Source organism: Cyrtonyx montezumae, unplaced genomic scaffold (assembly GCF_038088225.1).
Source record: "Cyrtonyx montezumae isolate F1298 unplaced genomic scaffold, pur_monq_1.0 scaffold_82, whole genome shotgun sequence".
In the NCBI taxonomy this organism is placed as follows: domain Eukaryota; kingdom Metazoa; phylum Chordata; class Aves; order Galliformes; family Odontophoridae; genus Cyrtonyx; species Cyrtonyx montezumae.
The window spans coordinates 375081-387117 of NW_027072092.1; the positions used below are offsets into that span (position 1 = coordinate 375081).

Sequence of the window (12037 nt, forward strand, 5' to 3'; positions counted from 1 at the left end):
TCTGCTGCTCCGAGGGAAAGTCCCAAATCCCATCCTGACTGCAGCCAAGGACGGGGCAGCCAGGAGCCGACCTGATCCCTGCCCGTGTCCCCACCACGCTGTCCAGGGAGACCAAGAGGGGCAATGTTTTCCTCCATCCTTTATTCAGCACTGGGCCATGGGGCGTACAGACAGTATATAATAAATAGGGGATCTCAGCTCGGCCACGCTGCCCTGGGCTCAGCTGCCCTGCAGCAAAGGGCAGAGTCATTACGTGGGGAGGGTGAGAGCTGGGAGCCTGGGAATGGGGCAGCAGGGGAAGCTCGTGGCTGTTAAATGAACCCTGGGGCTGTGGGGACAGAGCCAAGAAGGGGTTCCCATGGCCAGCCAGTCCCCGCTGCCCTCGTGCCTGTTTAAACAGTGATCAGAGAAGCTGTAATCATTAACGAACCACACTCAAGTTTACGGTTAGCAGCGTTCCTCTGCATAAACCTTTGGGAGCTCTGAAGCTGCCACATCCCCTGTGACAGTCAGGGTTGGGCTGGGAGTTCACTGAGCTCACAAGTCAGGGGGCAGCGGGGCTGTGCAGTGCCCCAAACCCCCCAGGGGCTGAGAAAGAGAGCTCCCCCCGTGCTGCTGCTGGGGGGAGGGCAGGAGGGGAGCAGGTAGGTAAGTGCCAGGGTTACAGCCCACGCACGGTGTGGACGTGGCCTCAGGAGGTGGGCAGAGCCAGACTGGTGACACCTGCACCACGGAAGCTCCCATCTTTATGATCCCCCAGTGTCCCCAGGGGTGCAGAAAGTTAACGGGGAGCAGCGAAGCACAGGGGGTACTGAGGGGACAGGAGACCCCCAGCAGGTGCAGGGCTACAGGATGACGCAGGGGGGGCGGCTGTTGGTGATCTTCTCCAGTGGTTCCCCGTTCCTGGCTCTGCGGATCGCTTCCATCAGCTGCAGAGATTGGGGAGGAGGGATGGGGGGGGAGGCACATGTGGCTCTTGGCTGCCCCACACCATGCACCACTGAGCCCCCACACTGCCTGGGGGGGCTCCAGGCCGGGTACTCACGTCCTTCTCATAGGGAAAGCCTCCGTTCTCCAGCTTGGAGAAGACCAGCTGCCCGTTGATCTCAATCTCAAAGGCACCTTGAAAACAGAAGGAGCCATAAGCTGCACCCCCCCACCCCGCTCCCATCCCCACCGTGCCAAGACCACCACTCACAGCAGCATGGGGCTGCAGGAGGGGGGAGGGGGGAGGGTCTCGGGGCCTCATTATCCCAAGGAAACAGATCTGGGGTTGAGGTCACCCCACTATTTCCAGCACTCAGACTCCCCCCAGCCTCAGTGCGAGGTTGTGATGGGCTCAGTCAGTGCCCCACAGCGATGGGGCTGAGACCCAGAGGAGCAGCAGGGACACACACGGCCCCCCTCAGCCCCCCCCCCCGGAGCTCACCGGTGCCCCCCAGGCGGGACTCGATCTCGATGTCGGGGTACTCCTCCCGCACGGCGCTCGCCAGCTCCTCGTACGTGGCCCCGAAGCCGCAAGGTTCGCTGCGGGCGGGAGTGAGACCGAAAGCCACAGCCCCCCCACCCCGCCCGGAGCTCCCCGCGCCCCTTCGCCCGCTCCCAGCGCCGCCTCAGGGCCCCCCCGCCCCCTCACCAGTACTCCACCATGATGTGGACCCGCCGTTCCGAACCGGAACCGGAAGCAAAACCGTCTCCGGCCTCGGTCCCAGCGACCGCCGCTCCGCCGCCGCTCATCGCCGCCCGCTTACCGTCGCTTCCGGGTGCGGCCACGTGACACGGCGCTTCCGGCCGCGTTGCTCCGCCCTCTCGTCTCGCCGCTCCGCCGCCCTCTGCTGGTGGGAGGAGCGCGCAGCACCCACTGCCCACTGCGGAGCGTGGGGACACGGAGGAACCCCGTGGGGTTACGCGGAGACGCGTGGGGACACGGAGAGACCTCGTGGGGACACAGAGAAACTCCGGGAGCCACGCAGACCCACGGAGTCGTGCACAGAACCACTGAACGTGCACCACACCTGTGGGACCCTCGCAGACCTCCCCACTGTGGGACCCACAGAGGTGTGACCCACAGCCCCAAGGGACCCTCACGGGACCCCCACGGAGCCCTCGGGATACCCCGTGGGGACCCCCTTTGGGGACTTGATAACCCTAGGAGACCCCCTGTGCCTCCTACTGGGCAGGCCCCCAGACCCATGGGGACACCCCCGAGCCCCACGGGGTCCCCACTTATCCCATAGAAACCCCATGGTACCCTCAATTCATCTCCAGCCGTGCACACCCTACATATCACCCAGGAGACCCCCACAGATCCCGCCAGGACCCCCTTTCCTGCTCCAGCCACCCCACACACAGTTCCCACTGAGAGGGTCCCACCCCACACCTTGTCTGGCCGCCCTGTGGGGCAGAGGTGGGCAGGAGTTGGCATCCCCCCTTCCCGCATCCCACCCTCCTCTGCCCCACGTCTCGGCTGGTCTTGGGGTCACCCCAATGCACTGTGGGAAACTCCTCATCCCCAGTGGGACCAAAGCTGTGGTGGTCCCATTGTGGGGTGGGGGCCATCGTGGGGCTGCTGTGGGGCTGTTGTGGGGCTGTTGTGGGGCCGTGGCCGCCCCGGTGCTGTGATGTCAGGCGGGGGCGGGCGCTGGCGCAGGTAGATAAAGCCGGGGAAAAACAGGAATGCCCGGTCCGGCGGGAGGGCGGCGGGACGCGGCGAGCGCTGCAGGTAGGAACGGGGTTAGGGTGGGGGTCCCTGTGCTGTGGGACCACCAGGTGCTGCTCCCATCCCCCCATCCCGGCCCTTTCCCTTCTTTCTTCCTCCCGTCTCCTATTCTTCCTCCTCTGCTGCCAACGCCCCATAGCCACAGGAATCCCATTTCTACGGCACCGGCACTGCCGGGCCCTCGCCCACAGCCCTATGGGGACCCTGTCCCTGTAGTCTTGGTGACCTTACAATCCCATCCCATAACCCCAGTGGCCCTAGGAACTGTGCCCTGGAGTGCCCTAGCAGCCCTAGGATCCCATCCTTTCCTCCTGGTGGCCCTGGGATCATCTCCCTTCCATCCTGGTGGCCTTCAGACCCCATCCCTTAAAACCAATGGCCCCAAGAACGTTGTCCCATGACAGCTGTGGCTCTTGGAACCAACCCTTGGCTCTGGTGGCCCTCTGCGATACAGCACAGTGACCCCCTCTCCCCCTGCCCCACAGCCCTGGCACCCTGCTGGCCCTGCTTCCCCCACCCCCTTTGTCTCAGACCCCAGGCACACTCCATGCCCCCCACTGCTGTCACCACCCCATCACAGCCACGGGGATGGGGTAACCTGAGGCCACAGCGAGGGGCTGAAGGCAGTGGGGCTCTGGAGGGTCCCCATCCATCACCCCCCCCCCCCCCCCCCCACTCCTGCATGGCTTGAAGGGAAGCCAGGGCTCCTCCAACCCCTTCGTTATCCCCATGCTCCCACTTTGAGGACTAGGCTGGGACACCAAACCCACAGCACCCGGAGCCGGTGGGGTTTTGGGGTGAGGGGACAGAGCAGTGGGACGGGGATGGGGTAAGGATGGGGACGGGGCAGGGATAGGGATGGGGACAGAGATGAGCACCACTGCTCCTGGGCACGATGCGGGCAGGGCTCCGGTGCCCGCGCGGCCGTGGACTTGGATCCCACACCGTCACCATGGGGAGGTGGGGACGGATCGGCCACGGGTGAATGATTAACCCCGAGTGCCACGGGCACAGCACGGTGCCACACGCGCGCGTGTTACGTGTGCCGCGTGCCGGACGGCCGCCCCGCCGCGCCGGGCTCTGCTTGCTTCTGCTTGTCCCGGGCAGCGTGTGCCGATCCATGCTGAGCCGTGCTGGAGTGCCGCCGTGTCCCCGTGTCCCTTGCACGCGTGGGTGCCGGCGGCGGGCACGGGGCCACGGGTGAAGGCGGCGTGGCGCGGCGGGGGCCGTTCCCACGTCGGGTTCCGTCTCCTCGCCCCCCCCCCGGCCCCGGCGCGGCACGGATGCCAGCACGGTGAGGTGGAGCTGGGAGCGGCCGCCAGAACTGGTTTGGCCGGACCCGAGGGGGTGGTTGGGCTGGGCCGTACCGCGCCGTGATGACGGTTCTGCCGACGCAGCGCTCACGGCGCAGTGCGGCTCATCCCGGGACAACACGGCACGGTTCAGCCCGGCACAGCCCGGCACGGCTCATCCCGTCTCGGTTCATCCGAGCACGGTTCAGCCCGGCACAGCACGGTGCTTCAGCCCAGTGTGGCTCACAGAATCACAGCACCAATGGCCCGGGTTGGAAGGGACCTCAGGGATGATGAATCTCCGACCCCGTGCCCATGCAGGGCCACCAACATCCCCGTTTCATACCAGACCAGGGCCCCATCCGATCCGGCCTTGAACACACAACCCATAACCTCTCTGGGCAGCCCGTTCCAGCCCCTCACTGCTCTCATAGTAAAGAACTTCCCCTGGGGTGGGCAGGAGCCAGGGGCTCGAGGGGGGGGCAGATGGGGAGGCACTGAGTGCCCCCCACACTGACTCACACCACTCATCTGAGCACCAGTGAATCCCCACTGGGGTGGGTGCCGGCTGCAGCCCCCGTTCTCTGCCCCTCAGATGATGCCATGGACGGGGGGGCCCAGCAGAGCGGCGTCCGGGACCCCCCCGGGATGGGCGGTGTGGAGCAGGAGGAGGACGTGGGTGAGGGGCCGCCCACCACCGACCTGCGCCGCTCACAGCCCCTCTTCATCCACAGCATCAGGTGGGTGCGAGGGGCTCAGCCCCACGGTGTGGGGAGGGCGGAGGGGGGCGAGACGGGGGGGGGGTGCTCAGCCCATCTCTGCCCCACAGCCGACCGCTGTCAGAGGAGGAGCCGCGTGCCTCGTCGCTGCCCAACATCCCCAACCCCTTCCCCGAGCTCTGCAGCCCTTCCAACTCGCCCATCCTCAGCAGCCCCCCCGGCGGGCAGGGACCCCCCCGTGAAGGCGTGTGCCACGTGAGTGCCCGGTGATGGATCTGGGGGGGGCTGCCGGGATCCCCCGCAGTGTAACGGAGCCCTGACCCACGGCGGCTTTGCAGCTGGTGAAGGTGTTCAGCGAGGACGGGTCGTGCCGCTCCCTGGAGGTGTCTGCGGGCACGACGGCGCGGCAGCTCTGCGAGATGCTGGTGCAGAGGACACACGCACTGCACGACCACAGCTGGGCCCTGGTGGAGCTGCACCAGCACCTGGCACTGGGTGAGCCCACGGCACGGCACGGCACGGCACGGCACGGCATGGCACGGCATGGCACGGCATGGCACGGCACGGCCCACGCTGAGCCCCTGTCCCCACAGAGCGCTGTCTGGAGGACCACGAGTCGGTGGTGGAGGTGCAGAGCGCGTGGCCCCTCGGTGCCGACAGCCGCTTCGTCTTCCGCAAGAACTTCGCCAAGTATGAGCTCTTCAAGAGCAACGCGGTACGTGGCCACCGCGGGACCCGGGTGCCCCATGGCTGCCACAGACTCCACAGGGCCCCGTGGGGAGCCACGGGTGTCCCCTGACCCACCTGTCCCCCCCAGCAGTCCCTCTTCCCCGAGGTGATGGTGTCCAGTTGTCTGGAGGCAAACAAGAGCATGGCGCACTCGGAGCTCATCCAGGTACGGCGGCACTGTGCTTGGGGGCACCGTGAGGACCCGACAAAGCCGTGGGGACCCAGTGGTGCCATGGGGACCCAGCTGTGATTTGGGGACTCTACAATACCGCGGGGACCCAACCGTGACACGGGGACTCAATCACTCCATGGGTTCTTTACAATGCAATGGGGACCCAACCGTGACCTGGGGACCCAATGGTGCCGTGAGGACCCAACCATGGCATGGGGCCCTGCTGTGTCAGGCTGCCCCTCAGCCCCCATCTCCCCCCAGAACTTCCTGAACTCCGGGAGCTGCCCCGAGGTGCAGGGCTTCCTGCAGCTGCGTGAGGCTGGCCGCAAGGTCTGGAAGCGTTTCTACTTCTCCCTGCGTCGCTCGGGGCTCTACTACTCCACCAAGGGCACGTCCAAGGTGAGGTGCAGCCAAGGGCACCTCGAGCCTGGGGGCAGTGGGGGCATCCCTTGACCCCCCCCCTTCCTGGCCCCAGGACCCCCGGCACCTGCAGTACTTCGCCGACCTCACCGAGTCCAACATCTACTACGTGACTCAGGGCAAGAAGCACTACGGGACACCCACCGAGTTCGGGTTCTGCATCAAGGTGTGTCCCTTCGGGGCACCATACCCAGCTCTGCACAGGGTCTTTGCCCACCGAGGGGTGTTAGGAATGTGTGTGTGTGTGGGGGGGATCCGGGGGGCTGCTCTGTGATGGATCTAGATTCTCCCTGCAGCCCTACAAGGTGCGCAGTGGGGTGAAGGGCCTGAAGCTGCTCTGCAGTGAGGATGAGCAGAGCCGGACCTGCTGGATGGCAGCATTCCGCCTCTTCAAGGTGAGCCCCCGCTGGAGGGCACTGGGGGGGGGGGGGGGGCACTGGGTGGCACTGGGAGGTACCAGAGTGACACCGAAGAGGAGCTGGTGGGATGCTGAGGCGTGCTGGAGGGGTACTGGGAAGGCCAATGGGGAAAACTGAGGGGTGCTGAGGTGTACTGGGAGGCACTGGGGGATACTCACACCACCACACCCCCCCCGGGCCCCCCCAGTATGGCATGCAGCTCTACCGCAACTACCAGCAAGCGCAGGCACGCCTGAGCCAGCACCCCTGGATCACCCCCACGCCGCTGGTGAGTGCCCCCCATCCCGTCCAGGTGCTGCCCCGACCCATGGGGTGCCCCCCACCTCCCCCAGCTCGCTGTCACTGTCCCCGCAGCAGAGCGTGTCGGACAGCGCGCTGGTGGCCATGGACTTCTCGGGGTGCACAGGGCGGGTGATCGAGAACCCCAGCGAGGTGCTGACAGCAGCTCTGGAGGAGGCACAGGCCTGGAGGGTGAGCGGGGGGGGGGGGGGCACGGGCTGGGAGCAGGACCCCCTCCCCCCGTTGGTTTGTGCTCACTCTGCTGCTTGCTTTGCACGGCCAGAAGAAGACGACGCACCGGTACAGCCTGCCTGCTGCCTGCCAGAGCTCCCCGCTCAGCACCGGTGAGCAGGAGCATGCAGACCCCCCCCGAGCTGAAGGGTTCCCCACCTGAAGTGGGTGGGGGTCCCCTCCTGACGCCCCTCTCTCCTCCCTGCAGCCATTCACCGCACCCAGCCCTGGTTCCATGGGCGCATCTCGCGGGAGGACACCCAGCAGCTCATCGGCCGCCAGGGGCTGGTGGATGGGTACGGGGTGGGGGGGTCGCAGTGGGGATTGGAGAACACTGAGGTGCACGTGGCCCATGGGGGTTATGGGTCCCATAGCTCGTAGAGGGCTCATAGGGGATAGAGGGTGGACCTGAATCTTGGGGGATGTTGGGGATAGGATCACAAGGTGGAGGGGGACATTGGGGTCGTCTTGAGGCTTTGGGGTGACTCTGCTCTGGGGCCCGCAGTGTGTTCCTAGTGCGGGAGAGCCAGCGCAACCCCAAGGGCTTCGTGCTGTCCCTGTGCCACCTGCAGAAAGTCAAGCACTATCTCATCCTGCCAGTGAGTGCCGTGATTGAAGGGAGGGATAAGGGGATGGGGGGGGGGGAAACAACACCGGGCCTGATGCTCACCTTCCCGGCAGAGCGAGGAGGAGGGGCGGCTCTACTTCACCATGGACGACGGACAGACCCGCTTCGCTGACCTCATCCAGCTCGTGGAGTTCCACCAGATCAACCGCGGCATCCTGCCCTGCAAGCTGCGGCACTACTGCACCTGCGTGGCCCTATGAGCCTGGCGCTGCCGGCACGGCACGGCTCGGCTCGGCTCGGCACGGCATTGCTGGCATAGGTTGGCACAGCACGGTGCAGCGGTGCTGGCACAGCCCAGCACAGCCCCGCAGCACCCGGGCACCGCTGGCAGCAGTGAGCACAGGGACGAGGAGGGCTCACCCCACACCCCGCTGCTGTGGCCCCCCACACTCTTGCACTTTGTCCCCCCCCAGCACCAACCCCTCCATCCTCACGGGGTTGTGGCTGCAGACCTCTCACTTCCAGCCCCGGGGGGCTTGTGGAGGTGTCCCCCTCCACGTCGGGAGGATGCAGTTCTGGGGGTCCCCACCACACCTCCCCATGCCCCCCCCCCCCCCCCCAAGGCCAGTTGAACTGTGATGTGTTTTATACAAACTGAGAATAAACGTTATTTTTTCAGAGCTCCTGTTTTCCCTCTTTTTGAACCCAACTTCACCCCGGGTTGGGGATAGGATCAGCCCCATTGCATGGCAGCAGCACCCCCCCCCATCACCACGTCCCCGCAGTGCCCCCCCGGCCCCACACAAAGGCCCCTCTGTGCACCACGTGCAGCTCGGCCACGCGGCCCCGTAAATCCCAGAGCCGGGGGGGGGGGGGGGGGGATTAGCAGGGAGGGGAGGGAGGGGGGGGATTATGGCTGGGATTTGGGGGCCAGCAGCTATTAAAGCCGTGGGGTGGGCGGCCAGGCCGTGGCCATGGCTCCCCGCACCGTGCTGATCACCGGCTGCTCATCCGGCATCGGGCTGGCGCTGGCGGTGCGCCTGGCACGGGATAAGCAGCGTCGCTTCCGAGGTGAGCAGAGCAGGGGGTCCCCCCGGTGCTGAGGACAGGGAGAGTTGGGAGGGGGCTGATTCCTCCCCTCCCCCCCCATCCCTCCTTCAGTCATCGCCACGGTGAGGAGCGTGTCCCGCAGCGGAGCGCTGGTGGCGGCGGCGGGGTCAGCGCTGGGCCGGACGCTGGAGGTGAAGCAGTTGGATGTGTGCGACGAGGCGTCCATCCGTGCCTGCCTCGATAGCATCCCCGGGCGCCACGTCGATGTCCTGGGTGAGCCACGTCCCTGCGTGGCCCCACGCATGGAGCCCAGCCCACGGGGGTGCTCGAAGCACCGGGGACACCCCATGCTGGGGACAGTCTGCACCGGGGACACTCTGAGCTGGCGTGCCCCCCTGCACCAGGAGCATTCTGCATGTGCTTTACTTACTCCACACCCTGGGGACATCCCATGCTGAGGACCGTCCATCCACGTGGCACTGGGGACCCTCCATGCCAGGGTCCCCCTGTGCACCAGGACCCCCCCGGGCCAGCGGTGCCCCACGCACTGGGATCACTCCACGCTATGCACACCACACTCCCTTTGTGCCAAGAGCCCCCAGTTCCCGGGGGAACCCCCCATCCCACACCTCTGTGCCAAGGTCCCGTGTTGGGGACCCCTCATTCTGCTGGTGCAGGGGACCCCCCTGACCCCACCGTTGTACCCCACAGTCAGCAACGCCGGTGTGGGGATGATTGGACCACTGGAGTGCCAGAGCCTGGCGGCCATGCAGGGGCTGATGGACACCAATTTCTTCGGGCTGGTGCGCCTGGTGAAGGAGGTGCTGCCCGACATGAAGCGTCGCCGCAGCGGTCACATCGTGGTCATCAGCAGCGTGATGGGGCTGCAGGGTACGGGGGGACGGGGTGCTGGGGGCAGGGGGGGGGGATGAGGGTCCCCACCCTGCACGTCTCCAACCGACGCTCCTCGCCCAGGCATCGTCTTCAATGACGTCTACGCCGCCTCCAAGTTCGCCGTGGAGGGATTCTGTGAGAGCCTGGTGGTGCAGGCACTGCGCTTCAATGTGGCGTGAGTGGGGGGCTGGGGGGGGGGAGGGGTGGGCAGGGGGCTCAGCCACCATCATCCTCAGCTTCCCCCCCCTCCCTGCAGCATCAGCCTGGTGGAGCCGGGGCCGGTGACCACTGAGTTTGAGGCCAAGGTGTACGAGGAGGCCGAGCGCGCTGACTACTCGCAGACCGACCCCGAAACTGCTGCCATCTTCACCGACCTCTACCTGAGGAACTCCAGGGACGTCTTTGCCAGCCTGGGGCAGAGCCCCGAGGACATCGCAGAGGTGATGGTGGAGCTGCAGGGCGGGAGGGGAGGACACAGGAGGGCTTAATTAGTGCTAACGAGGAGCAGTGATTGGGGGCTGACACCTCCCGTGTTAACTCCTTCCTCCTGCTCCCCAAAATCCCCCGAAGTGGGATGGGGATGCAGTGAGGATGGATGGGGGTGGGGTGGGGATGGGAATTGGAATGGAAATGGGGGTGAGAATGGGATGGGGGTAGGATGGGGATGGGAAGGAAATGGGGGTGGGATAATGATTGGGATGGGATAGTGATGGGGATGGGATAGTGATGGGGATGGGATAGTGATGGGGATGGGATAGTGATGGGGATGGGATAGTGATGGGGATGGGATAGTGATGGGGGTGGGATAGTGATGGGGATGGGATAGTGATGGGGTGGCGATGAGAATTTGAGTGGGAATGGGATGGTGATAGGGTGGAGCTGTCAATGATGAGGATGAAGATGGGGATGGAAATGGTATAGAGACAGGGATGGGAGTGGGATGGAAACGGGGCTGTGGTGGAAATGGTCAGTGGTGGAAGTTTGGTGGGAACGGGATGGAGACGATGGGATGGATACGGGGGGCTGGAAATGGGGATGGGAAGGGGACCGTGATGTCCTCGTGTGCAGCACACGCTGCGGGTGATCGAGGCGGCTCGGCCGCCCTTCCGACACCAGACCAACGCAGCCTACACCCCCATGGCCGCGCTGAAGCACGCCGACCCCAGCGGGGCACTCATGACCGAGGCCTTCTACAAGTTGGTGTTCAAATACGGCGCCGTGCTGCGGCTCGGGCTGCGTGCCATCCGCCTGCTGCGCTGGAAGGCCCAGAAGGTGAAGGCAGGAGCCCGGCTGCTGGGCTTCAAGTAGACACATTCACCCTGCACGGGATACGGCGAGGGGTGGTCCAGGGGGCTGCGAGGGGTATGGGACTGGGGGGGCGGGGGGGTTGGGAACAGGAGCTGTGCGGTTTCACTTCCTGCTCCCAGCCCAAAATAGTGCCCAAAATAGCAGTGGTATTAAAATCGGGAGCGGTATTTTTAACAGCGCCGGGTGAAAGAGCGCAGCGGCCGCGACAGGGCTGGGAAGGGCTGTCAGCTCCACCCCCCCACCCCCCCGCCCCTCCCCCCCGGATCCTCCATCCGTGAGCATGCAGTGCCCCCCAGCCTCCTTCTCCAAGCCTCTGATGTGAGGCCGGCAATGCACTGGGTCGTGCACCCAGCTGGCAACGCAGCAGGTTGGTCAGCAATGCATGTCGTCGTCCTCCCCCCCGCCCCCCATTTCCACGCGGGACACCAGGACGGCGTGGAAGCATCCAGCAGAGATCTGCTGGATCAGCTGCAGCACTGGCACAGGAGCTCTGGTGCAGAGATGGGAGCTGGATGCGTGGGGTGCACAGGGATTCCTCGGGGTGTGGGGGCTGCGTGGGGAAGTCTGGGTGCAGACTGCACGGCAAATGAGTGCTGGGTGCAGGACAGAAGCAAACCAAGCGCCAGGAGCAGGGGCTGCTTGGTGTGCCAGGGGGCCCCAGCACCCCACAGCACCCCACAGCACCCCACAGCACCCTGCAGCACTCCGGGGGCTCCCAGGGCTGTGCTGGTGTTGGGAGCAGCCGGTGCTGAGCACCGGTGTGTGAAAGCGTGGCGTGACTGCACTGAGCCGAGGTGAGAGCTGGGGGAAACCACAGGGGGGGGCCCAGCACAGATCAGCACCGCTTCTCAGCAGCCTTCCCGGCTCCCACTGCGCTTCCTGCTGCAGGGATGCATGGGTGGCACCGCTGCAGGGTCCACGGTGAAGCCCCTCAGCCCTGCTCCAGGACCCCCCCCCCCCACGCACCAGCACCGTTCCCGTGCCCACGCCACGCACGTGGCCTCCCCACCCCCGCTGGCTTTGGGGACAGGATGGAGAAGGAAATATTTTTGCATGATTCCCCTCGCGTCTTGCCCAAGTTAATGACAAAGCGGCCGTGGGGACAACACCCCCCCGCCCCCCCCCCCTCCCGGTGGCTATGGCAACCGAGCAGCACCTGTGGGACGTGCAGGGGTGACATCAAAGCCGGCGATGCAGACGCGGTCCCCCCCCCCCATTCCTCCCCCCGCTGCGGTTT

At 65.8% G+C, this 12037-nt stretch overlaps 4 protein-coding genes across 10 annotated transcripts in view; 2 read left to right on the plus strand and 2 right to left on the minus strand.

The window, feature by feature from the left end:
- Window positions 1-756: 756 nt before the first annotated feature.
- MIEN1 (migration and invasion enhancer 1) lies at window positions 757-1770 on the minus strand. Its single transcript, XM_065753839.1, has 4 exons — window positions 1637-1770; window positions 1430-1527; window positions 1046-1122; window positions 757-929 (listed from the first exon to the last, which is right to left on the minus strand). The coding sequence occupies exons 1-4, from the start codon at window positions 1735-1737 to the stop codon at window positions 846-848; spliced, it is 360 nt and encodes a 119-aa protein (XP_065609911.1). The 5' UTR covers window positions 1738-1770; the 3' UTR covers window positions 757-845.
- Window positions 1771-2676: 906 nt separating this feature from the next.
- Window positions 2677-7898, plus strand: GRB7 (growth factor receptor bound protein 7). Of its 4 annotated transcripts, XM_065753812.1 has the most exons (15): window positions 2677-2722; window positions 4607-4751; window positions 4841-4985; window positions 5069-5225; window positions 5324-5445; window positions 5548-5625; window positions 5893-6030; window positions 6107-6217; window positions 6348-6446; window positions 6658-6738; window positions 6825-6941; window positions 7033-7093; window positions 7189-7276; window positions 7486-7579; window positions 7662-7898. In XM_065753812.1, the coding sequence occupies exons 1-15, from the start codon at window positions 2677-2679 to the stop codon at window positions 7806-7808; spliced, it is 1629 nt and encodes a 542-aa protein (XP_065609884.1). In that variant the 3' UTR covers window positions 7809-7898. The 4 variants fall into 4 exon arrangements, with proteins under 4 accessions (XP_065609884.1, XP_065609887.1, XP_065609886.1 ...); XM_065753815.1 differs by lacking the exon at window positions 2677-2722 and having other exon boundaries at window positions 4513-4751; window positions 7036-7093; XM_065753814.1 differs by lacking the exon at window positions 2677-2722 and having other exon boundaries at window positions 4513-4751; window positions 6828-6941.
- The window catches only part of IKZF3 (IKAROS family zinc finger 3), a 30285-nt gene continuing 23293 nt past the window's right edge, over window positions 5046-12037 (minus strand). For all 4 annotated transcript variants that reach the window (XM_065753809.1, XM_065753808.1, XM_065753807.1 and 1 more), the window contains one exon: window positions 5046-5060. The gene's annotated coding sequence lies outside the window, so the exon portion shown is untranslated. The remainder of the gene's footprint in view (window positions 5061-12037) is intronic.
- Window positions 8523-10812, plus strand: RDH8 (retinol dehydrogenase 8). The gene is made up of 6 exons (XM_065753829.1): window positions 8523-8619; window positions 8710-8871; window positions 9310-9489; window positions 9574-9667; window positions 9749-9932; window positions 10561-10812. The coding sequence occupies exons 1-6, from the start codon at window positions 8523-8525 to the stop codon at window positions 10798-10800; spliced, it is 957 nt and encodes a 318-aa protein (XP_065609901.1). The 3' UTR covers window positions 10801-10812.